Source organism: Populus nigra, chromosome 6, assembly GCF_951802175.1.
Source record: "Populus nigra chromosome 6, ddPopNigr1.1, whole genome shotgun sequence".
NCBI lineage: Eukaryota > Viridiplantae > Streptophyta > Magnoliopsida > Malpighiales > Salicaceae > Populus > Populus nigra.
In genome coordinates, this window is record NC_084857.1 from 22,181,757 (window position 1) to 22,204,302 (window position 22,546).

General features: G+C 34.7%; 3 protein-coding genes across 4 annotated transcripts; all 3 read right to left on the bottom strand.

Annotated features, from left to right (window-relative positions):
* Positions 1-755: 755 nt before the first annotated feature.
* On the bottom strand, positions 756-4,291 carry LOC133696561 (cation/H(+) antiporter 19-like). The gene is made up of 3 exons (XM_062118779.1): positions 3,288-4,291; positions 2,179-3,183; positions 756-2,098 (listed from the first exon to the last, which is right to left on the bottom strand). The coding sequence occupies exons 1-3, from the start codon at positions 3,489-3,491 to the stop codon at positions 860-862; spliced, it is 2,448 nt and encodes an 815-aa protein (XP_061974763.1). The 5' UTR covers positions 3,492-4,291; the 3' UTR covers positions 756-859.
* A 323-nt stretch (positions 4,292-4,614) lies between these two features.
* Positions 4,615-7,622, bottom strand: LOC133696229 (large ribosomal subunit protein uL18c). 2 transcript variants are annotated; one of them, XM_062118352.1, is made up of 4 exons: positions 7,373-7,622; positions 7,016-7,177; positions 6,449-6,609; positions 4,615-4,785 (listed from the first exon to the last, which is right to left on the bottom strand). In XM_062118352.1, the coding sequence occupies exons 1-3, from the start codon at positions 7,556-7,558 to the stop codon at positions 6,460-6,462; spliced, it is 498 nt and encodes a 165-aa protein (XP_061974336.1). In that variant the 5' UTR covers positions 7,559-7,622; the 3' UTR covers positions 4,615-4,785; positions 6,449-6,459. The 2 variants fall into 2 exon arrangements, with proteins under 2 accessions (XP_061974336.1, XP_061974335.1); XM_062118351.1 differs by lacking the exon at positions 4,615-4,785 and adding an exon at positions 5,725-6,226.
* A 7,780-nt stretch (positions 7,623-15,402) lies between these two features.
* Positions 15,403-18,678, bottom strand: LOC133696790 (cation/H(+) antiporter 19-like). The gene is made up of 3 exons (XM_062119069.1): positions 18,244-18,678; positions 17,135-18,139; positions 15,403-17,054 (listed from the first exon to the last, which is right to left on the bottom strand). Exons 1-3 carry the CDS (start codon positions 18,445-18,447, stop codon positions 15,831-15,833), a joined length of 2,433 nt encoding a protein of 810 aa, XP_061975053.1. The 5' UTR covers positions 18,448-18,678; the 3' UTR covers positions 15,403-15,830.
* Positions 18,679-22,546: the final 3,868 nt, after the last annotated feature.

Consider the following 22,546-nt stretch of genomic DNA (forward strand, 5'->3'; position numbering starts at 1 on the left):
TGTATAAATATAATCTTATATGAGTAAGACAATATTATCTTATTGCTCGTACCATCACATCTAATTAATGTAAGCATGGATTGCTTGGTCGTATTTAACAATATTATGATGGGTATTATAATTATTAACCCAGACTCAGGGTATGAGAGGTTCAGTGTGAAGTGACCTTTCAATTGCGCACTTAACCTAAGGGACGTTGGGTTCAACTCACACACTAAGCCTAGAAGGAGTTGGGTTCAACTTGTGACTATATCAAAAAATGGTCAAGGACGGACACACTACAACCCAACATGAAGTTGGGCGCGTTCACGTTCCTGACCCAACAGGGGATTGGGTGCGGACACCCCATAGCCTAACATGGAGTTGGACGAGATGCGTCCTAGCCCAACATGGGGTTGGGCGCGGGCATGCCCTGGCCTAACATTGAGTTAGACGCGGATGAGTCCCTGACCCAACATAAGTTGGGGCGCGGACCCACCTTAGCTCAACTTGAAGTTGGGCGGGGATGCGTCACAGGCTAACCTAGAGCTAGGCGCGGACATGCCCCTACCCAACTTAAAGTTGGGCGCGGTCATGTCATAGCCCAACATGAAATTGGACGCCAAGAAAGACATAATCCCATTTTAGATTGTGATTTCATGTGTTGACTTTTAAATCAGGTTGGTTTACAGAAATCATGACCCATCATATCGTAATTACTATTCATACGTCTTCATATGTAGCAAGCTTAATTAGCTGGAGAAAGGAAGGTCATAGAACAAATTAAATGATGAATAATTGCTAATTAATGGTAAATTAATATATCAATATCATAGTGTAACACACACACACACACGCACACCTACATACAATTAATATATCAATATTTGTCAACCAAAACGGGTGTATCTGTGCCATCATCCGTGTCTTCGTTTTCTTTTTCCTCCACGAGCGGATGAAGATTTACATTTGGATTATAGTGTTGAATCACCAAAACTGATGCTGTATTGGAGAAGTTGGAGGATGCCAAAAAGCTTCCAACAGGACCCAGTTCTGGAGTGTCGGTTGAGATCAACAGAGGAGCTGTGGGTGGCATTCTTCCTACCAAGAAGAGATTGCTCTTGCTCATTGATTTCAATGCTGCAACAACGTCTGCCTTACTCTCTACCACTCTTTCCTCATGTGTCACTGAATCTTGCAGCTTTTTGGCAGCATGCTGGACGAATTCAGAGAAGAAGATCTCGCTATCAGCCTCGCTGTTAGAATTTTTATCATTCTCAACCCTGATCACATTGGTATCGTGGCCTTCTAATGTCAATAGCGTCTTCCCTGATGCGGGCACGAACTGAAGGACAGTAAGCATGATTCCAGGGTGCTCTGCCATTCTTATCCCGTAGGCTAGAGCTTCCATGTCGTCACTACCTCCAAAGAAAGGGACTACAATCTTGTAGGACACATCACTGGCCGAGACTTGGGTGGTGCCTCCGAAGCCACGGTCAATGAGAATACCAGCAGAACATGGAGAATGACGGAGGACGCGCTGGTTTACCTCCTGCAGCGAGTGCCCCAAAGACTCCAAGCTTCCGTCCACTCTCTGGTGCTTGTGGAATGGGAGGAGAATCATGGCAGCACGCTTTTGGTGTGCGCTGGTGCAGATGTCCTCATAGATAGTGTTGAGAGCAGAGATGGCAGTCATGGGACGGATGGTGACACTGCTGAGTTGCTGATAAGCTTCAAAAGCAATCACCATTTGATCTCTATCATCACGTTTCTTGTTCCAAAAAGGGAGTCCATTTTTTCGGGCTTTATGAACCATTGAGATTGCAGATGATCGCTCTGAAAGTTCCATGAGATGCATGGCATACACGCAGAGGCGTCCTCGCTTCCGTGTTCCTCGGGAGCACTCCACAAGGTTGATCATAGTAGGAATATTGCGGCTGCTATGGAAGCAGGCCAGTAGTCGAAGCTCTGTGTCAAGATCCTTGCGTTTGACAGTACGGTTCTTGTAAGGCGCTACCCTTCTAGCAGGCTTATACACGGCCATCACGATGGGCGTAGTGATGAAGGTGGTGAACAGCGCCATTAAAACTAAAACGGCAAAAGTCTGATCATTGAGCACCTGCATAAGATAGAAGCGCTACGAATTGTGAGTGATGCTGCCTAGAGCTAGCTAGCTAAGCAATGAACATGAGTACTTGCCTTGCGATCCTTGCCAATATTGAGGACAATGAGCTCCACAAGGCCTTTGGTGTTCATTAGGAATCCAAGAGCCGCAGCTTCTCTAAAGGGCACCTTAAAAAACATCCTCGACACAAACATTGTCCCAATTATCTTACCGAAACAAGCCGTGGCTATTACGAGCACAAGCAAGCCCCAAGATTGTGCTCCACTTATGGTTGCAACGTTGGTCTTGAGCCCGCTGGATGCGAAATAGAGTGGCAGAAAGAGCCCCGCCACAAGATCCTCTATCTTCTCTATAAGAACCCCGGGAAAAGGACTGTCCTTGGGTACTAAGATTCCCACCACAAAAGCTCCAAAAAGTGCATGTATGCCGATGGAGTCGGTGACGAAAGAGGAAGCCAACACAAGTGACAACGTGATGCAAATGTAGATCTCTTTCACCGGCTCGCCATCAGGGCTGCGCCGGGCCATAAGCTCCAGTAATGGTCTTATGACGTAAACTGAAAACACAACAAACCCCACGCCACAAAGGAGGACCCATAATGAGATAAGCGGAGAAGTGTTGCTGCCTGAGAGAGCTATAGCAAGTGCAAGGAGAATCCAGGCAACAACATCATTGACTGCAGCTGCAGACATTGCTATGCGGCCCACATCGGTGGTTAGAAGCTTGAGTTCCGCCAAGATACGGGCCAGGACTGGGAAAGCGGTGATGGAGAGAGAGACGCCCATGAAGACAAGGAAAGGGGCGTGAGCGCTTCCTTTGGATATGGTGGAACGAAGAACAAATGAGGTGCCGATTCCTAAAAGGAAAGGAAGGGTGATGCCAGCGCCGGCTATTGCCAAGGACTTCTTTCCAGTGCGACGAATGGATCGAATGTCAAGCTCTAAACCCACCAAAAACAAGAAGAAAAGGAGACCGATGTTGGCGACCGTGTCCAGGACAGTCATGCTCTTTGGTGGGAACACCGTGTGAAGAAATCTCTCGCTTCTTCCGAATGCAGATGGTCCAAGCAGTATTCCTCCCTGCAGAAATTTCTCGACTCCTTTTATCGAAGAACAAAGTCGTTGATATATAAAAGACAAGATCACATGCACGATGATGATGGTATTCAAGAGCAGAAACTTACAATGATCTCAGCAATGACTCTGGGTTGCCTGAGGGGCTTGAGAAGGAATGCAAGGGTCCTTGTAAAAGCGACGACCAAACATATCTGAAGGATCAACAAAGGAAGCGCATAATCTAATGGATTCTCATGCTGAAACGCTCCATTTGACGTTGCCTTCATAGGCTTTGGCAATGCAACTGTTACATTACTTGTGTTGGTGGCCATATTCTCACACGAACCCTAGATAAACACTATTTTTTACATATATATAACATGAGCAACAGAACCCCACAGGTTAATTACCAGAGAGGAGGAAAAACTGGGGTTCTCAACAAGCTTGGAATCTTTTCAGAAAAAATAATAATTTATCCAACGTAAGACTATTTATAGAGCACGCATATTATTGCTAATACATTTAAATTGAGGGCTAGCTAGCTGTGGGGAAGAATGCATGAGCTGTGTGCGTATTTTCTGCCAGAGAAGGCAACCTTCTCCTTGTCGATCCTTAGTCATAGCAATTAAATTAGGCAAGCTATTTATGAAATATTCCTCAAGGGGGACAGCCCAAGGCAGTTAAAATTTGGAATGTCTACTTGGGTATATCGAGTTAAGGCCCTGGATAATATATAGGATGGCTATGAAAGGGGGAGGAGGGCTGCTTCTTGTTAAATGCTCAATGATAGCTACGTTAGGGTATACAATCACTAAATCATGTTTTAAAAGTATTTTTTAAAAAAAATTAAGTTTTTTTATTTTTTTACTTTAAATAAATTTTTTTTAGTGTTTCTGATCATTCTAATATATTGATATTAAAAATAATTTTTTAAAAAATAATAAAAAAATTATTTCAATATATTTCTAAACAAAAAACATTTTAAAAAACAATTATTACCACACTTTCAAACACCACCCACCTGTAAAGTTAGTTCTCAATGGGCTGTGCTTGAAACTGTTTTTTTTTCTTCGATCACAGTTTTGAAAAATATTTGGCTAATCAATATATATTATAGTTTTTATAATTTTATTTATATTTCACTAAAAACTCTCTTAAAACTTTGGTTATAAATTTATATATTTTTTTAAAATCTATTTATTTATACCACAATCACAAAAACCTATCACAATACCAAAATCACACTAAGACTATCATTGTGTCATTGTATCTATATATATATATATATATATATATATATATATATATATATATATATAGATTCATTTAAGGAAGCAGGTTTCAGTTCTGGTGAATCTTTTGTGCTCTGGGTTCTAAAAATTAAGCAAAAACTTCTCAATTTCTAGCAAATAAATGTCTAATGAGCTGCAATAGAAATAATGAGTTAATTGATAATAAATACTAAAATAATTTGATACAAAAAACAAAAGAATCATCATACAAATGATAGTAACCGGATTGAAGTGGACTGAAAAAGAAAGCATGATCTTTTGTGCTTGTAAATCATAGCTTTCTTTCAATGAAAATAGATGTGTGGTGTGTTCGTTTAGAAATATCAAACCTCCTCTGCAAGATCCAAATCAACAACGACTTGATTAGTACAACAATGGTTGGATATGATGGTGATCGTGATTAGGAAAAAAAGTCATTGATTAGAAGAATTGGGAGTAAAATTGTTCAGTGTAGCAAGATCAGATCAGTACGTGGGTCATGAGTCCAGCAATCCCAATGCCAGAACCTTGTCGCTCGGCAGTTAAAACAAGGATGACGTTACTTCCTGTAACAAAACAAGGAACCGTACTAGAAAGCATCGCCAATCCTTAATTTTGTAGACAGGATCGGATCTCATTTTGTTGTGGCTGACACTATTAACTAAAATTATCGCATGATGCTGAACAAGCTCGCTCACATAAATAAAGCTATCATTGTAGCTTTTATTCGTCAAAAAAAACCAGCACCAGATCAGAATTGTTCAAATCGACTACAACAACATGCCAGCCCCATATCAGGTGGGTTATCATGTGGTGTTTCTCCTGGTATTCAGCTTCTCCAGGATGGTTCTTTCAGATGACGTGCATGCAAGCATCAAGAACAGATTAGGCAATGGGGAAAACTTGAGCATACATTGTCAGTCGAAAGATGATGATCTTGGCCAGCAGGACATAGCCGATGGAAGTGAATTTGGTTGGGACTTCTCAGTCAATGCATGGGGAACTACTCTATTTTATTGTGATATGGAATGGGAAAATGCTAGGAGATCCCATTTTGATGCATACTCGTTTTCAAGGGATCACACAAGATGTGAGACTCAATGCTCGTGGCTAATATCAAAAGAAGGTATGTATGGGATGAATGGACAGACTGGATTTTGGGAATTCATGTATGATTGGCCAAACTGAGATGTGCAATATTTAACCATGTAGGCAGATATAATACCTACCAATTATGTTGAAATTAATTTGCAAATAAATGAGAGTATTAGTCCCAATACTTGGACCTCTCAGATGCTAGATCAAACAGAGCTTCAGTACCATTGAAATAACCACTTAACTCAAAGGCGTTCACTGCTATGTAAATATGCTAAAGATAGGCTTCTTGCCTCTATATGCATGCTCAACATGAAGCCTTCTATCTACATTTGAATCTAGGGATGTGATATATCTAAATACTTGACATGAGAAAGGTTGTTCCAAGAAAAAAAAAACTTGCTTATAGCCTCTTCCTATCAAGTATTCAAAGACAACAAAAGTCGTCATAATCAAAGACACGATTTCAAGTGACATTGTTCTTCCCTTATTTAATACCGGTATTGCTAATGAGTGACTGGGATATTGGATTTCTTCACAGAGCTTCCATAGAATCGTTTGCTCCTACTTTTCTTTTCCAGCATAAATGCTCCTATCACACCCCTAGCAATCAACTTTATGTTGTACTAAGCTGCCACTCCAAGCGATTATGGGCTTATGCATTTCAGCTCCCAACCCACTGGTGGGAGAGGAAAGAACAGCTGTCAAGTTCAATGTGAATTCCATCCATCAAAATAAGAGGACACATTTGAATTTGATTTCCTTTTTTCAAATATAAATGATATGAATTGACCAAGAGAACTAAAGAACTTTTCCACTTTCAGTAATTAACAAAATTACAGAGTTTCACCAACAAATTCATCCATGATTCCATCACAAAGTTCAAAAAGAAAAGGAAAAAAGAATGCTCAAAAGTGACTGACCAATCACATTTCTAGAATTGAAGGCCATTTTCCCGAGCTGCATCTGCAAGGGCTGCTACACGCCCATGATAAGGGTACCCACCTCTGTCAAAAGCCACCTTAGTTATCCCCTTCTCTAAACAAGATTTTGCAATGACTTCACCTACCTTCTTAGCTACATCCTGGTGAGAAAGGAAAAGGTAGTAGAAACAAAAGCTTAGCTTGCAATCAATGAGAAAAGGTTTGGCAAAACGGCTGCAGCACAGAAATGAAGTGATTCAGGGAGGGTTGTAGGTAGGGGGATCATAATTCAGTAAGCAATGCATTAAAAAGCACAAGTATTAAGGCTCCGTTTGTTTCCGTCGTTTTGCCCCAACCACAAATTTGAAAGTGTTTGGTTTACATCACAGTTTTGCTCCAAACTCTCTTTAAATCTTGGTTAAGAAGAAGCTACAATTTGCAGATTTTCAAAAAGACTATCACAGAATAAGAATGAAGAAGTTGGCATGGCTAAAACTAAGTAGCTGTAATAGACATTGGAAAGGAAAAGAAAACATCAAAGAAAGACTGTAGCGTTGGTAAGCTTACAATGGTTGGACCAGAAGAGTAATCAAAGTCCTGAGCGAAGGGCTTCTGCATGGTTGAAGCGGAAGCGAGCGTGTGCATCTTTGTATCATCAATCACTTGGACGTAGAGATGCTTGTTGGAACGGAAGACACACAATCTAGGCCTATCTGGAGTCCCTTCCACCTGAGACCAAGATTCCACAGCCAACTCAAGACCAGCCGAGACAACAATCCAAAGCATTAATTAATTATGAAAAAATGCGGGAAAAAAAAGGATTTAGCTTTTTATATACAAGTTAAGGGAATTTTAAGACCCCATCTGAGGTGGGATTATCTAAAAGTCATCACATCACATAAAGAAGTGCAAAGAGAGAGAGACCTTCTTTCTGATACGAATATGGCGAGCAGTCCTGTCTTCGCGTCTAGTTTTGGCTTTGGCTTCAACTGTTACAAAGCTTAGACTTGGGCTTGTCCTCTGCTTGGCTGCTGCCACCGATGCCCGGAGCTGCTGCCCCCCACTTCCTAAGAACCCATTCCAAAGAGAACAAGTACCGCTGCTCCCCATTCTTCTCCTTTCTATCTTCTCAGAATCTCTCTCTGTCTCACCCTTAAAACAATAACACGCCTCACCTTATCCTTCCTCCTCACAAAAAAAAAAAGAATTCTTTCAAAGGAAGACTTTTGGGCCTTCTTTGGCCCATCTCTCCTTAGATGTTCATATTATTGGTTTATTAGGAAAATTTAAATTAAGAATTGAAAAGTTTACCAGTATTTAGTGTAAATACAGAGAAAATTAAATCAGTTAATAAAATATAAAAAAGTTATTAATATTAATTGATAATTAAAATAAAAATTTGATATATATATATATATAATAATAATAATAATAATAAAAATAGATTTTCATTACAAATGTCATAATTTAAATTTTGTAGAAAATATTTAATTATTATTATAATTATATCTTTTTTAACTAATGTATTTTTTTAAAAAAATCATATATCTTTCTTTAGCTTTTTTTTATTGCTTAGAAATTGTAAGCAATTAAAATCAATATCAATTCTAACAATTTGAAATAAATATAAGAAATTAACTTAATCAAAAAATGTTCCCAGACAAAAAATTATTATAGTCTTAAAAGCAAGTTTTAATAAATAAATAAAAAAACAATGAATTATTATTTTTTATGGAGATGTATTAATAAAAATGTTTAATAAAATTAATATTTAGAAATTATATAAAAAACTTAAAATAAAATATTTAAAAATAAATATTTCATACACATTTAGAAGATCATTTATATTAAATACATATATACCTATTCAAAAAAAAAAACAATCACTAATATTACCATAGAAAATGCTAATATTATTTAAAAATAATGGCATGATTGGATAGTTATTTAAAAATTATTTAAATAATTTTATTAAAAAATAATTTAATGAAAAAGAATATATATAAAAAATCTATAAAAAAACCCAGGCGCGCAAGGATTGGACATTCATGCCTAACCAATATGAAAACCCAAACGCTCTTGGTTTTTTTTTTTTTTTGTCATTAAGGTCATCTTCTCAGTTGTTTTTTTTTTCAAAATTGAAAAATGTCCGCCTGTTTCTACCTCATTTTCCAATCATTGGAGACGCATTCAGTGATTTGAAAATTGAGGTTCAAGTTATTATACCCCTAAAAACCCAAATTTTAACAATTTATTTCATAAGAAAATCTGAAGAATTCCATAAACCATTATAACCCTGTTTCAAACAGCAAAACATATTCTAATAAAATTAAAAACATAAATCAAATAAAAAAAACTTTGGGAGTTTTGATATACTTTTCTTGGTATCATTGAAAATGAAAACTACCTCCATTAAGTTACACTTTCAAAGACAAATCCATAGTCATCAAAATAAAAGTCAATGGTGTTCGGAAACGGCCACCTAAAAGCTTTCTCTTTGTTTTTTATTTTCTAATAACTTTCTCCATGTTCTTTTAAATTTTAGAGATTGGAATGCAAATCAAATAAACTTTATGATATAAATGAACAATCCGAAACTAGAAACTAGATCGTACTAAACTTTAAGAAAATTAAAATGGAGGGATTAAACTATATTTTAACACGTCTCATTAACAAAAAGTCTACATTTATTTTTTACAAATATCAATTTTGATGGTTGTTGTTTTATTTATTTATTTTTTACAATAATTCAAGATTTTCCTATGTAAATTTGACATGTTATGAAACACCAAATCTAACCGACATAAAAAATAAATCTTGATGACTAAATTGAAAGAAATTAAATTTGGATAAATAAAATAAAAAAGAAGAAGAATAGTTTTTGAATAGTGATTTCACTATCGTGATGAACAAGAAAGGGTGTTATGGTGTTCTACTATCGTGTTGTGGTTTCTTTATTAAAATAATGCATATGAATTAGTGATTTTAAGCTTGGCTCGGTGGTCAACCCGACTCAAGGCCCGGGTTACCGGATTTTGATCAGGTCACCTAGGTCAACCCTAATTTTTTATAAATCAAAACGATATCGTTTTGGTAAAAAATAAAAAAATAGTCAACGAGTTACAACCGGGTTTTGACAGTGTCTTGCTGGGTCATCAACTAAGCTCGTCGGGTCGACCAGGTCAACCCGTCGGGTCAGCTGGGTTTTTAACTATTATTTTTTCATAAACCTGGTCCGATTCCATACTCGGGTCAGCCGGGTCCCGGGTCGACTTGCCGGGCCAGGTCGAGTTTTAAAACTATGTTATGAATACTAATTTTTTAAGAGATGGACAAAAAAGGTTCTCTGATGAATAACTTCTTTTCAGAGTCTCTAATCCCAATCTTCACCGTTCATAATGAAGAGCTCATCAATATGACCCACATATCAAAAATTGAGCAAGAGCCAACGATGGACAAAGACAGAAATAGCTAACAACCATGACGGACCTGCAGGTAGATTTTCCTTGAAATGTTGCGAGGGCTATATCTTTCACACCAAACCAGAACATTCAGATCCCAATGGTTAGATGTTAGAGGGTGGTGAGAACCATAATATATCCAAAAACCAAACCAATCTAATGATTTTCGTGTATAAAGTTTGTGTCTCTAATAATTCTTTCTTTCTACAACCATTGGAATCCTGCTACTAACATGCTATCTACCCCGAATGGTGAGGAGTCTGTGTCACTTTGGGAATTGAAATCATATAGTGGCCTTTCTATTTTTAGCACTTTTATGATGAAGTCATCCTTTCTGTTGATGAACTTAATGAAGCTGATAAGAAAGAATGTTCTTTTATTTCAAAGAGTTGCAAGTATCTATTTATTGCATTTCATAAAAAATGTGAGACCATCGATGGTTACTATGTAATGATTCTTCAAGATTGGGTAGATTTCTTGTTCCGAGATGACTTGAGATATAAGATGCCTTTCTCAATAGGTAAGTCTAGTGAATCCAATAAAATTACTTATCTATCTGGCTTAATTGGCAAGTCTCGTATTCGCTCTGAAAAATTTGTTTATCCTCTTAAAAAGCTTAATGTCACTCATTATATTCAGGATGAGCTTATTTAGCAGCTTTTCTTTCATATTGGCTATGTAAATTTGTATTTCCTAGCAAAGATGGTTTCATTCATCCTAGTAATTTTAAAGTAGCATCTATGATGGTGATTAAGAGACAATTCTTTCTTGCAATACCAGTTCTAGTAAGTATCTTTCAAGGTTTAAAGAAAGTCCAATCTGTATTAGGTGTGACTACATGAAACATCCATTTTCCTATTTATTTTCTTAGTAGTTGGCTTGTAGAAAACTTTGGCACCTATCAAACAACCAAAGTTAGTTAGGATGACAAGATATGTCGGCACAAGGCTAGGAAAACATTTCAATAAATCTCAAGCTAATGCTCTTTTTAGAAATCTCAAGAGAATCATATCTCCAACATTACTTTCCCTGGCCAAAGTTGTTGTCTTGCATGATGATGGCAACTTATTGGTCTTTAAGAGTGACTATTTTATGTGTATTCGATCCAGCTATTTGAATCTTTATTATGATGAACTTTTATTATTGAGCTCTATTTTCCTAATAGATTTAGTAGACAGTTTGGATTTTGCCAATATATTCCTCGTGATTTTAGAAGGAGAACTAGGTTCCAACCTTGGAAGATACGTTTCAACTTTGGTATAGTTTTACTAAACTCAACACTCATTCTTAGTGCAAGATTTTGTTGCCCCCAAACATTAAACTTTCTTGGTGACTAAATGCTACATGGACTGGTGGACTCCAAGGTGGTCCAAAGTTTGTCCTCCAGAGATGAAAATCATTCTCAAAAGATCCTAGGAGAAAAAAGAAAAGAAGAATGGCCCTATCTTAATAAAAAAAGAAAAGAATTTCTCCTACCAATAAAAGAGACAAGCAAGTAGTTGATGTTGATTTAGGCAAGGAGAATGGTGCCCTAACATGTGCCCACATAAAGAAGACACCACTTGTGATTCCTAGTGTGAAGGGAATGAATGCTTCAAAAGATCATCTAAAAACGAAATCCATTAACTCCTCAGGGGCAAAGGAAAGGAGTGCACAATCCTTTTCTTCACGATTGGTAAATGAATACTTGTCTTTTTTTTATATGTCTTGTTAATTTTTTTCTCTCTTTTTTTTAACTAAGATGCTCACAATGATATGTGTATAGCAGGAGAGGGAAGACGATGTTGAAGCAATTTTAAATGTTGAAGACAGTGAACATGAAGATAATGATCATAATTGGAAATGTTTAAAACATATCAAGAAGGTGTTCAATCCTTGCAAATCGAGTTTTTTTTTTATGGAGTCCCTAGTACATTAATCATACCAGACAATATTGATGAATTGGTTTGACACTTTCTTTGTTTTTTTTTTTTAGATCAAATGTAAGAAATTTTATAGATCAAAATGAAACTAAGCTGGAAACCAGCTAGTTAGAATATACAGGCATGTACATATAGAGTGTAACAACCTTGATTTCCTAATCCCTTTTTTCACGATATAGTGGGATTTTTTAGGTAATATATATATATATATATATATATATATATATATATATATATATATATATATATATATATATATAGGTTACACCAAAATTTCTACCAAAATTCCGGCAAGTCTCCCCTATACTAGGAGGTCCCAAGTTATCAACAAAATTTTATTACACTTCTAATTTTAATTTACATTCGGATCCAATTATCGTGGATTTCAACTCAACTCATGATTATCAACACCACATCTTATTCAATATCATATAATGTAATTCAAATGAAAGATTCGATTTCAACTATAAACATACACGGTTAAATAGGTACTTAGAGTTACAAATATTAAATTAAGGTTTTAGAGTTACAAACATTAGATTAAGGTCATACATTCAAATTTATGGATTAATATTACATTTCAAGTTTTAGAAGATAAGCTTCTTAATTTACAAGTAATTTACATGGTCAAAAACAAAAGATAAATAAACCAATATCACTCCTGACGCGACCCTGATGGACCTGAAAATAGAAATTAACGTGTACATATAAATATAAAAGGGTAATAACAAACAATAACAATGACATGTAATGATCTCCATAGAATTTCTTTTGATACATAAAATTAGGCATAAACCTCTTTTACAACATATATTTTTCATCTATTACCAATATCCATCTAATATCATATCTTATTTGCCAAGAATAATTTCATCTTAGAAATCTCAACACAACTTAATGATTTGCGAACACCATATCCTTATAAATCAATTCTCACTTGTTATCAAGATATTCCTCTCTTGGTATCATTAACTTATCTCATTCTTTTGGAATAACTAATCAATATTATCCCTTTTAGTTTTTTGGAAGGTAATCGCCGACACTAAGAAATCTCATTAGTATCATCAGTCTTTAAATATTGAGTTAGACTAATCAATTACATTCACGTGCCGATATCAATACAACTAATTAACATCATTATCTATTCCTTTCCCAGAATAGTTAATCAAATCTTATTCATATTTGGTTGTCGATGTCAAGAACCCTTAACATCATTAGCCTCCTTACCCGGAGTAGTTAATCACACTAGAAATGGTTGCCGATACCAATATGACCTATTGATATCATTAACTATTCTCAACTCGGAATAGTTAATCAACTTACCTTTTTCATTGAACCAGAAGTAACCACACTAAGGTTATTAATCTTTACTAACATCATTAGTCACCCAATTGCTCGGGATTGACTAATCAATTTAAGAAATGTCGGAACTGATGAAACCTCATCGATACCATTAGCAATCCAAACCTGGATAGCTAATCAATATCGTCTAAAATATCAACACGATGAAACCTCATTGATACCATTAGCTATCCAAACTCGGATAGCCAATCAATGTCACCTGTAATGCCGGTACCAATAAAACCTCATTGACACCATTAGCAATCCAAACCCTGATAGCTAATCAATGTCATCTGAATTTTCCATTTGTATCGATCCCCTTCCTTTCTTTTCTTCTTCTTTTTTTACATCATATTCACTGTAATCATTTTTGCTAAGTATCATTCACACACAAACTTAGTTATCGACACTACGACCATAATAACATAATTAATTTGATAGATAACAATGCACACAAGACACTCATATTCGTTCAAACATTATCCTAACTAATAGAGGTATACCGTTGCACACAAGGTACTCTTATTCATTCCAATATCATCGAAGTAATAAAACAACAAATTATGAAATTTATCAATAAGTTTACACAAATTAAAAAGATAAGGTTTGATGCACCTACTTCCTTCCCATAAATTATTTAAACACATACACATCATTAATATACATATATAAATCGAGCATCAATAATTTAATCATAATATACCATTAATTTATCATCCTAAAATCAGTTTACTTCATTTTTGTTATTACATATCTAACTCTACAGTCAATATATTGCCACCACTAACTTTATTCAAGCCAGCTAGTCTACTATATTTTCCTTGACATAAACATTCACAATTACACAAGCACAAGTATATTTATAGAAATACCATTTATTTAACTCTAATAAGTATTGTAAAAACAAAAGTATGAGGTGTAAGACACCTACTTAATGCTTGAACTCGCGCAAAAATCTCATACTACTGAACAGATCCTGCAATCTCTCATGTATCATTAAAGATACATATCAAATGTGGCTCCACCATAATTGGAAATTCCATTCTAAAACTCATTTAAATTTAACATCGCATGACACATGCATTTGTATATTTATTTATTTTATTTCCTTTCATTAATTGTCTTTCCAAGCTGAATATCTTTAAACATGGCGTAACAATTTTATTATTTTTTTTTGTCTACTCAACCCATCATGTACATGTACAGACTTAGTAACTTCACATCCTTACATTTATTCATACCATTGAAACTAATTCATTTTCCTTATCAAACCAATTCTTGGCCGAATGACCTTATTTTTATATTTATTTTTTCATGATGAGTTTTTCAATTTTTTTTCATAAGTCCACTTTACTTCATCTTAAGTAAATTTAACAACACATTTTGCATTATAATTCCATTTTTTTTTGCATTAAAATTCCATTTTTGTTATGTTCGAAATAATAGATTTATTATCCATTTGGACACCCTTAAAATTCCACAAAAAAAAAAAATGGTTCCTCACATTAATCTATTATTTCAAACATGACACAATTCATTTGGCATTCAACAGACCACAATCCTATAAAATCCCTATAACATTAAATTGAATAAACTCAAGTTCAAGATTTTCATTTTTGGTTGAATTCCATATTATGATGAGAATTTTGATCCTTTTCAAATTCTTCCAATTGACACTCTACCTAATTTTATATATACACATATATACATCCATACATAATTTACATAGCAAATGAATCAAAATCTTATCTCCTTATTTCTTCTTCATCTGGCTGAATGCCTTCATTCATGGTGAGAGATGATTCTCTTTTTAATTATTCCAGATAAACCTTTACTCATTCATTTCATATCTATTCTAACCTCATTCAACTCAAATTCCATAGCAATTAAAACAATTAAGCTCATCCTCTCATTTATATGTCTATGCTAAATCTTTACATTAAATGAAGGATATAATTTTCTTCAAGTTTTCTTTCAATTACCATTAGACCCAATCCTTTTTAATGCCTAAAAACATATATCTAACATTAAATCATCAAACTCAATGTCTCTTCATACAAATTTCAAAACTTCCCTAACACATTTGACAACACAATTAATTTATAAATAATACTAATAACAAAAACATATTTTACCATTACGTCTTACATAAACCCTACACCCACACAATTCTAATTTCATCAAATCATGTATTTAATCAAGCTTCCTAAATTTTGCTAAAGCTAGCAATAGATTCAAAAGACAATAAATCATCCACCTCTGATTATTTGGTTGAACCCAACGATCAGAATATAGATCATAAAGTTGTACACAATATATCTCACAATCAGAATGATCCAGCAATTGGATCATCCTAGATCAGAATAAAACCGAGCTAACCTGAAAATTGACGAGCTACTATTCAATACAAACGACACCTTTCTAGTAAATAAAAAATAATTTAAAAATATGTTCTAATAAAACAAATAGCAATCGAAATAATAAAAAATTAAATTTAAAAGATTTAAAAACTAAAAGGATTGAAATTGATTTTTTTTAATTTTATAGATTATTCAAAATAATTAAAAAAAAAAACCGAAAAGTGAAAAACAATAATCTGAAGAGGCTGTTCTGAACGGATATCCGTAGGCTGATGCCTTATATAGAAATATATGTCAACTAAACCAGTGTATCTGTGCCATCATCCGTGACTTCGTTTTCTTCTTCCTCAACGACCGGATGAAGATTTCCATTTGGATAATAGTGTTGGATCACCAAAACGGATGCTGTATTGGAGAAGTTGGAGGAAGCCAAAAAGCTTCCAACGGGACCCAGTTCTGGAGTGTCGGTTGAGATCAACAGAGGAGCTGTGGGTGGCATTCTTCCTACCATGAAGAGATTGCTCTTGCTCATTGATTTCAATGCTGCAACAACGTCTGCCTTACTCTCTACAACTCTTTCCTCATGTGACACTGAATCTTGCAGCTTTTTGGCAGCATGCTGGATGAATTCAGAGAAGAAGATCTCGCTATCAGCCTCGCTGTTAGAATTTTTATCATTCTCAACCCTGATCACATTGGTATCGTGGCCTTCTAATGTCAATAGCGTCTTCCCTGATGCGGGCACGAACTTAAGGACAGTAAGCATGATTCCAGGGTGCTCCGCCATTCTCATCCCGTAGGCTAGAGCTTCCATGTCGTCACTACCTCCAAAGAAAGGGACTACAATCTCGTAGGACACATCACTGGCCGAGACTTGGGTGGTGCCTCCGAAGCCACGGTCAATGAGAATACCAGCAGAACATGGAGAATGACGGAGGACGCGCTGGTTTACCTCCTGCAGCGAGTGCCCCAAAGACTCCAAGCTTCCGTCCACTCTCTGGTGCTTGTGGAATGGGAGGAGAATCATGGCAGCACGCTTTTGGTGTGCGCTGGTGCAAATGTCCTCATAGATAGTGTTGAGAGCAGAGATGGCAGTCATGGGACGGATGGTGACACTGCTGAGTTGCTGATAAGCTTCAAAAGCAATCACCATTTGATCTCTATCATCACGTTTCTTGTTCCAAAAAGGGAGTCCATTTTTTCGGGCTTTATGAACCATTGAGATTGCAGATGATCGCTCTGAAAGTTCCATGAGATGCATGGCATACACGCAGAGGCGTCCTCGTTTCCGTGTTCCTCGGGAACACTCCACAAGGTTGATCATAGTAGGAATATTGCGGCTGCTATGGAAGCAGGCCAGTAGTCGAAGCTCTGTGTCAAGATCCTTGCGTTTGACAGTACGGTTCTTGTAAGGCGCTACCCTTCTAGCAGGCTTATACACGGCCATCACGATGGGCGTAGTGATGAAGGTGGTGAACAGCGCCATTAAAACTAAAACGGCAAAAGTCTGATCATTGAGCACCTGCATAAGATAGAAGCGCTACGAATTGTGAGTGATGCTGCCTAGAGCTAGCTAGCTAAGCAATGAACATGAGTACTTGCCTTGCGATCCTTGCCAATATTGAGGACAATGAGCTCCACAAGGCCTTTGGTGTTCATTAGGAATCCAAGAGCCGCAGCTTCTCTAAAGGGCACCTTAAAAAACATCCTCGACACAAACATTGTCCCAATTATCTTACCGAAACAAGCCGTGGCTATTACGAGCACAAGCAAGCCCCAAGATTGTGCTCCACTTATGGTTGCAACGTTGGTCTTGAGCCCGCTGGATGCGAAATAGAGTGGCAGAAAGAGCCCCGCCACAAGATCCTCTATCTTCTCTATAAGAACCCCGGGAAAAGGACTGTCCTTGGGTACTAAGATTCCCACCACAAAAGCTCCAAAAAGTGCATGTATGCCGATGGAGTCGGTGACGAAAGAGGAAGCCAACACAAGTGACAACGTGATGCAAATGTAGATCTCTTTCACCGGCTCGCCATCAGGGCTGCGCCGGGCCATAAGCTCCAGTAATGGTCTTATGACGTAAACTGAAAACACAACAAACCCCACGCCACAAAGGAGGACCCATAAGGAGATAAGCGGAGAAGTGTTGCTGCCTGAGAGAGCTATAGCAAGTGCAAGGAGAATCCAGGCAACAACATCATTGACTGCAGCTGCAGACATTGCTATGCGGCCCACATCGGTGGTTAGAAGCTTGAGTTCCGCCAAGATACGGGCCAGGACTGGGAAAGCGGTGATGGAGAGAGAGACGCCCATGAAGACAAGGAAAGGGGCGTGAGCGCTTCCTTTGGATATGGTGGAACGAAGAACAAATGAGGTGCCGATTCCTAAAAGGAAAGGAAGGGTGATGCCAGCGCCGGCTATTGCCAAGGACTTCTTTCCAGTGCGACGAATGGATCGAATGTCAAGCTCTAAACCCACCAAAAACAAGAAGAAAAGGAGACCGATGTTGGCGACCGTGTCCAGGACAGTCATGCTCTTTGGTGGGAACACCGTGTGAAGAAATCTCTCGCTTCTTCCGAAGGCAGATGGTCCAAGCAGTATTCCTCCCTGCAGAAATTTCTCGACTCCTTTTATCGAAGAACAAAGTCGTTGATATATAAAAGACAAGATCACATGCACGATGATGATGGTATTCAAGAGCAGAAACTTACAATGATCTCAGCAATGACTCTGGGTTGCCTGAGGGGCTTGAGAAGGAATGCAAGGGTCCTTGTAAAAGCGACGACCAAACATATCTGAAGGATCAACAAAGGAAGCGCATAATCTAATGGATTCTCATGCTGAAACGCTCCATTTGACGTTGCCTTCATAGGCTTTGGCAATGCAGCTGTTACATTACTTGTGTTGGTGGCCATATTCTCACACGAACCCTGGACAAAAAACCCACCAAAAATTTCCCAAGTCTAGAATGGATTCCAGAAGCATATAGAGCTCAAAATATTACGAATAGGTTGTATTGTTGTTCTTCGTATTATTATTTTCGAAATGCTGGAAAAAAAATGCGAACTTGCTTTGAATATTGGCATACATGCATCCTTCCAGTGATATTGTATGGTTTGGTTACCCGTATTAAATTAAGATTTGGATCCTCTTCTAAATTAAGAATCTTTGGCTACCCGTATTAAACATACTTTCTGATCATCCACAATATCAAAACTGGAAGGTGATTTGGCATATTAGTTTATGGGATTAATAATTTATAAAATATTACTTAGTTATAACTTGAAAATCATTAAAAAAAAATTGATGAGATATACAATATACTAGTCAATGATCTGAATTCACATCCAAATGCAAGGAAGTTGGGAATTTAATTCAAAATCATTGGTTATTTATTAGAGTTCATCAGAATGAATGATTTTTTTAAAATTATTTATTATTTTATTTCATATATAAATATCTGAAATATTTATTTATTAGACGATGAGGGCTAAATAAACTGATTAAACCTAATTAAAATTATAATAACCTTGCATCCTAATTAAAATTAATTTTTTAAAATGATTTTAAAAACCTTTTTATATATTCAAACAAATGTACTCTAATTTGAAACAAATTAGAGTTTTGATCACTGGGCTTTTTCACTTGCTTTTCTCGGTAATCAGAGTGTGTGTGTGTGTGGAGCAAATCATTATCTTCGTGTTATAAAACAGTAACGCAAAACAGAATATATTGTTCTTAAAGCTTCTCATTCGATTATTTTCTTAATTTGTTTTCTTCTTTGATTATTTGGAAGTATAATAAATTACTTTGATTTCTTACCGGTCGTAATTAATCAATTATTTCTTACTAATATAAATGGAAGTCCAAAAATATGATGTGTGTAGGGCCTTTAGATGTTTTTTTTTTTTTGGTAAATTATTTTCTTTGAAAACTGAGAATATTTTTTTATGTGGCCGGTGATCTTGATTTCTTACTAATCATAATTATATTTTTTGAAAAGCATAATAAATTATGTTTTCGTGATTTTTTTTCCTTTGGTTACTTGGAAGCATAATAAATTAATTTGATTTTATACTGATCATAATAAATTATTTCTTACTAATATAGATGGAAGTTTAAGAATATGATTATATATTGGGTCTATAGAATTCTTTTTTTTTTTTGGTAAATTAATTTGGTTTAGTTTTCAAGTGTTTTTTTTCTTTTCTTGGTCATGTAGCATATATTTCCTTGAGTTGGAGATATCGGTGTCGTGTTCAATGACTGCATCAATTGATTTTGGGTTCATGAACTTGTTATTATCAACTACAGCAATATTCTTGTCATGTAGTTTTCTATATATTAATTGTCATTTCTATCTTTGGTACAAAAAAGAGGAGAAAAATCATGTTCAAAAGTCACGAGATTGATTGCTTTTGTAGTGCAATCAAACTTTTCTCTTCCTTTTTTTTTTTGTATTATTCTTAGATTTATTCTTTAATTGTTAGGTAGAGTTTCTAATCATTGGTTTATTACCCTAAAAATCTACAAAGGAGACGAAAAGACTAAAGACAATTTTTCACCCTATCTTTGTATAATATTTTTAAAAAAAGGTAAAAAAAAGTGTCTTTTCAATAAATTTATTTAATTTTAATTATTTTGTTATTTTCATCAATTTTATTTAATTTTTGTGTCAAAAAATCATGAAAATCATAAAAAACAAATCTATACAAAAAACCAATGTAGCTAGAATTGAAATTGGGCCAATATAATTGAGCATTAGAGGGAAAAATAAAGTTTGAAAATTTTTAGACCATAAATATGGGTTTTAATTAAAGAAATATAGAAAAAAGCTTAATTGGTTTAATTTAGCTAAGATCGAAATAAATTGAAGTTCAATGATGAGTTTGAAACCAATAGCAAAATTAAAAAATCAATTAAGGGACTAATTGAGAAAAAAAATTGAATTCGGTCATTAATTCAACTTAAAAATAAAAAATTGAAAGTATTAGAGAAGTTAGAGGGGTCGTTCTAATTCTTTCAAGTGTAAAATTGAAAGAAATTACGAAGAAAAAGGAAGAATTAACCTAAATTAGGAAAATCAAAAGATCAAGGACTTAAACGCAAAAGTCACTAAAGTGAGAGGATGAATTTGAAGTTAGGTGTGGGAGTCTAATTTTAATTAAGAAACAAAAACAATAAAACGGTGCGTTTTGATTGATTAAATTAGAGAAGAACAAATTGATGAATATATAAATGAAACGATACTATTTTGTTCTTAATTTTGCAGAAATTCTAGATTTCAAAAGAACTTGTTTGGGAGCTGGTCTTTTGCCTTTATTGCCACCTTAATCTCAAGTGAAACAACGTTGCTCTTTTTTTAAGTAAAATTAACCTCTTATTTGAATCTCTGGAACCAATGTATATTTTAGGATCTCTAGTTACAAAGTGATGACTCTTAATTTTCTATGATATATATTTTTAATCTCCCACCGCGATATCCATCAAGTTGTGACATATACATAGTGTCAAAGAATCATTTTAACCCAATAACTTAAACTCATAGGTGAGGTTTTAAAATATTATTTATATTATTCTCTAACATACCTCCTCAAATGAAAGCTCTTTGAGCTTAAAACTTGTACAGACTCATACTATCTTAGGCTTAATTTTTATCAAATAAATAGAGATTATGATATTTAAACTCGCGACCGCTTGGTTATCAAGGGTCTGATACCATATCAAAAGAATCATCTTAACTCAATACCTTAAACTCGTAAATAAAATTCTAAAATATAATTTATATTATTCTCTAATATATAGAGTATAATTTTAATTGTGGAGACAAGGTAACCGGTGCCTTTAAAGTATGGCTATGGCTAAAGATATGGTATGATAGGTTCCAACTTGGCACACAAACACCCACCCCTTTGGAAAGGATGGAACAAAGTTTGGTTATGAAAAAACACTATCATTATAAAAAATATAAACATATATATATATATATATATATATATATATATATATATATATGTCAATTCATTGAGAAATGGTATGTTGCGGGTTGGATATTGATATGTTTGATATAAGAAAGGAAAAATGATTGATTTACCCATTCAAAGCAATCTATTCAAAGATGGTCTTTAACATAATATATCAATTCTCGTTTTTAATAAAATATATCATTTTTTTGTTATGGAACTCGAAAAGAAGTTGTGGAAAAATCTATATAAAAAAGTTCAAAATAGAATTTTTCATAAACTAAGAAAAATAGATTTCTTAATAAAATACTAATCTATATAAAATACTAAACCTATATCATGTATGTAATGTAATACATCACCTTTACCTATATAGTATAAAATGGAATAATAATATTATTCTAAATTTAATATTAAATATTAAATAATAGTATCATATATTAACTAAATTATACTTATATTACATAGAATTCTATTCTATATTAATTTTGAATTATACTAAATCCCAATCTAACAAAATAAATCCCAATCTAACTCAATAAAAATCAAATATAATAGTAAGTTACACGAATTTAAAAACGATTCACTCTATCTATGGATATGGACAAGCTGGAGTTTGAAAAATCAGTATCTTTAGTGATTGGGTCTATTAAAGTGCACTTTTTGTTTTTTCTTATTTCGGCTTTATGCTTTGTCCTGAGTTATTTTTGTGAGCAAGCTTATGAGAATAAAGCAAGTATTTTTTAGAATTTTTTTTTGTATTTAAAAGTAATTAATGATATCCTACTTAGTTATTTATTGGAATACACTTAAAAAAAAATAGATACAAGGAAATAATTTTAAAAAAAAACTAGTTGGAAATATTTTTATTTCTTTTAGTAGATTATATATTATCTCTCCTCTTTATGTCGGTTGTTTTTTTCAAAATGAACCTTAAAAATAACTAATAAGATATTACTAAATACTTTTTTAATACCATAAAAATTTTATTTTATTCCTAAATTGGACCGTATTATATATATATATATATATATATATATATATATATATA

What these genes read in the sequence shown, in the direction of transcription:
- LOC133696229 (XM_062118352.1), bottom strand. Translation starts at nt 7,558, where the DNA reads ATGGGGAGCAGCGGTACTTGTTCTCTTTGGAATGGGTTCTTAGGAAGT. An exon ending in ATATTCGTATCAGAAAGAAG is followed by an intron (nt 7,178 to 7,372) that starts GTCTCTCTCTCT and finishes TCTTGGTCTCAG; the next exon opens with GTGGAAGGGACTCCAGATAG. An exon ending in ACTCTTCTGGTCCAACCATT is followed by an intron (nt 6,610 to 7,015) that starts GTAAGCTTACCA and finishes CTTTCTCACCAG; the next exon opens with GATGTAGCTAAGAAGGTAGG.
- LOC133696561 (XM_062118779.1), bottom strand. Translation starts at nt 3,491, where the DNA reads ATGGCCACCAACACAAGTAATGTAACAGTTGCATTGCCAAAGCCTATG. An exon ending in GAGTCATTGCTGAGATCATT is followed by an intron (nt 3,184 to 3,287) that starts GTAAGTTTCTGC and finishes AAATTTCTGCAG; the next exon opens with GGAGGAATACTGCTTGGACC. An exon ending in ATATTGGCAAGGATCGCAAG is followed by an intron (nt 2,099 to 2,178) that starts GCAAGTACTCAT and finishes TATCTTATGCAG; the next exon opens with GTGCTCAATGATCAGACTTT.
- LOC133696790 (XM_062119069.1), bottom strand. Translation starts at nt 18,447, where the DNA reads ATGGCCACCAACACAAGTAATGTAACAGCTGCATTGCCAAAGCCTATG. An exon ending in GAGTCATTGCTGAGATCATT is followed by an intron (nt 18,140 to 18,243) that starts GTAAGTTTCTGC and finishes AAATTTCTGCAG; the next exon opens with GGAGGAATACTGCTTGGACC. An exon ending in ATATTGGCAAGGATCGCAAG is followed by an intron (nt 17,055 to 17,134) that starts GCAAGTACTCAT and finishes TATCTTATGCAG; the next exon opens with GTGCTCAATGATCAGACTTT.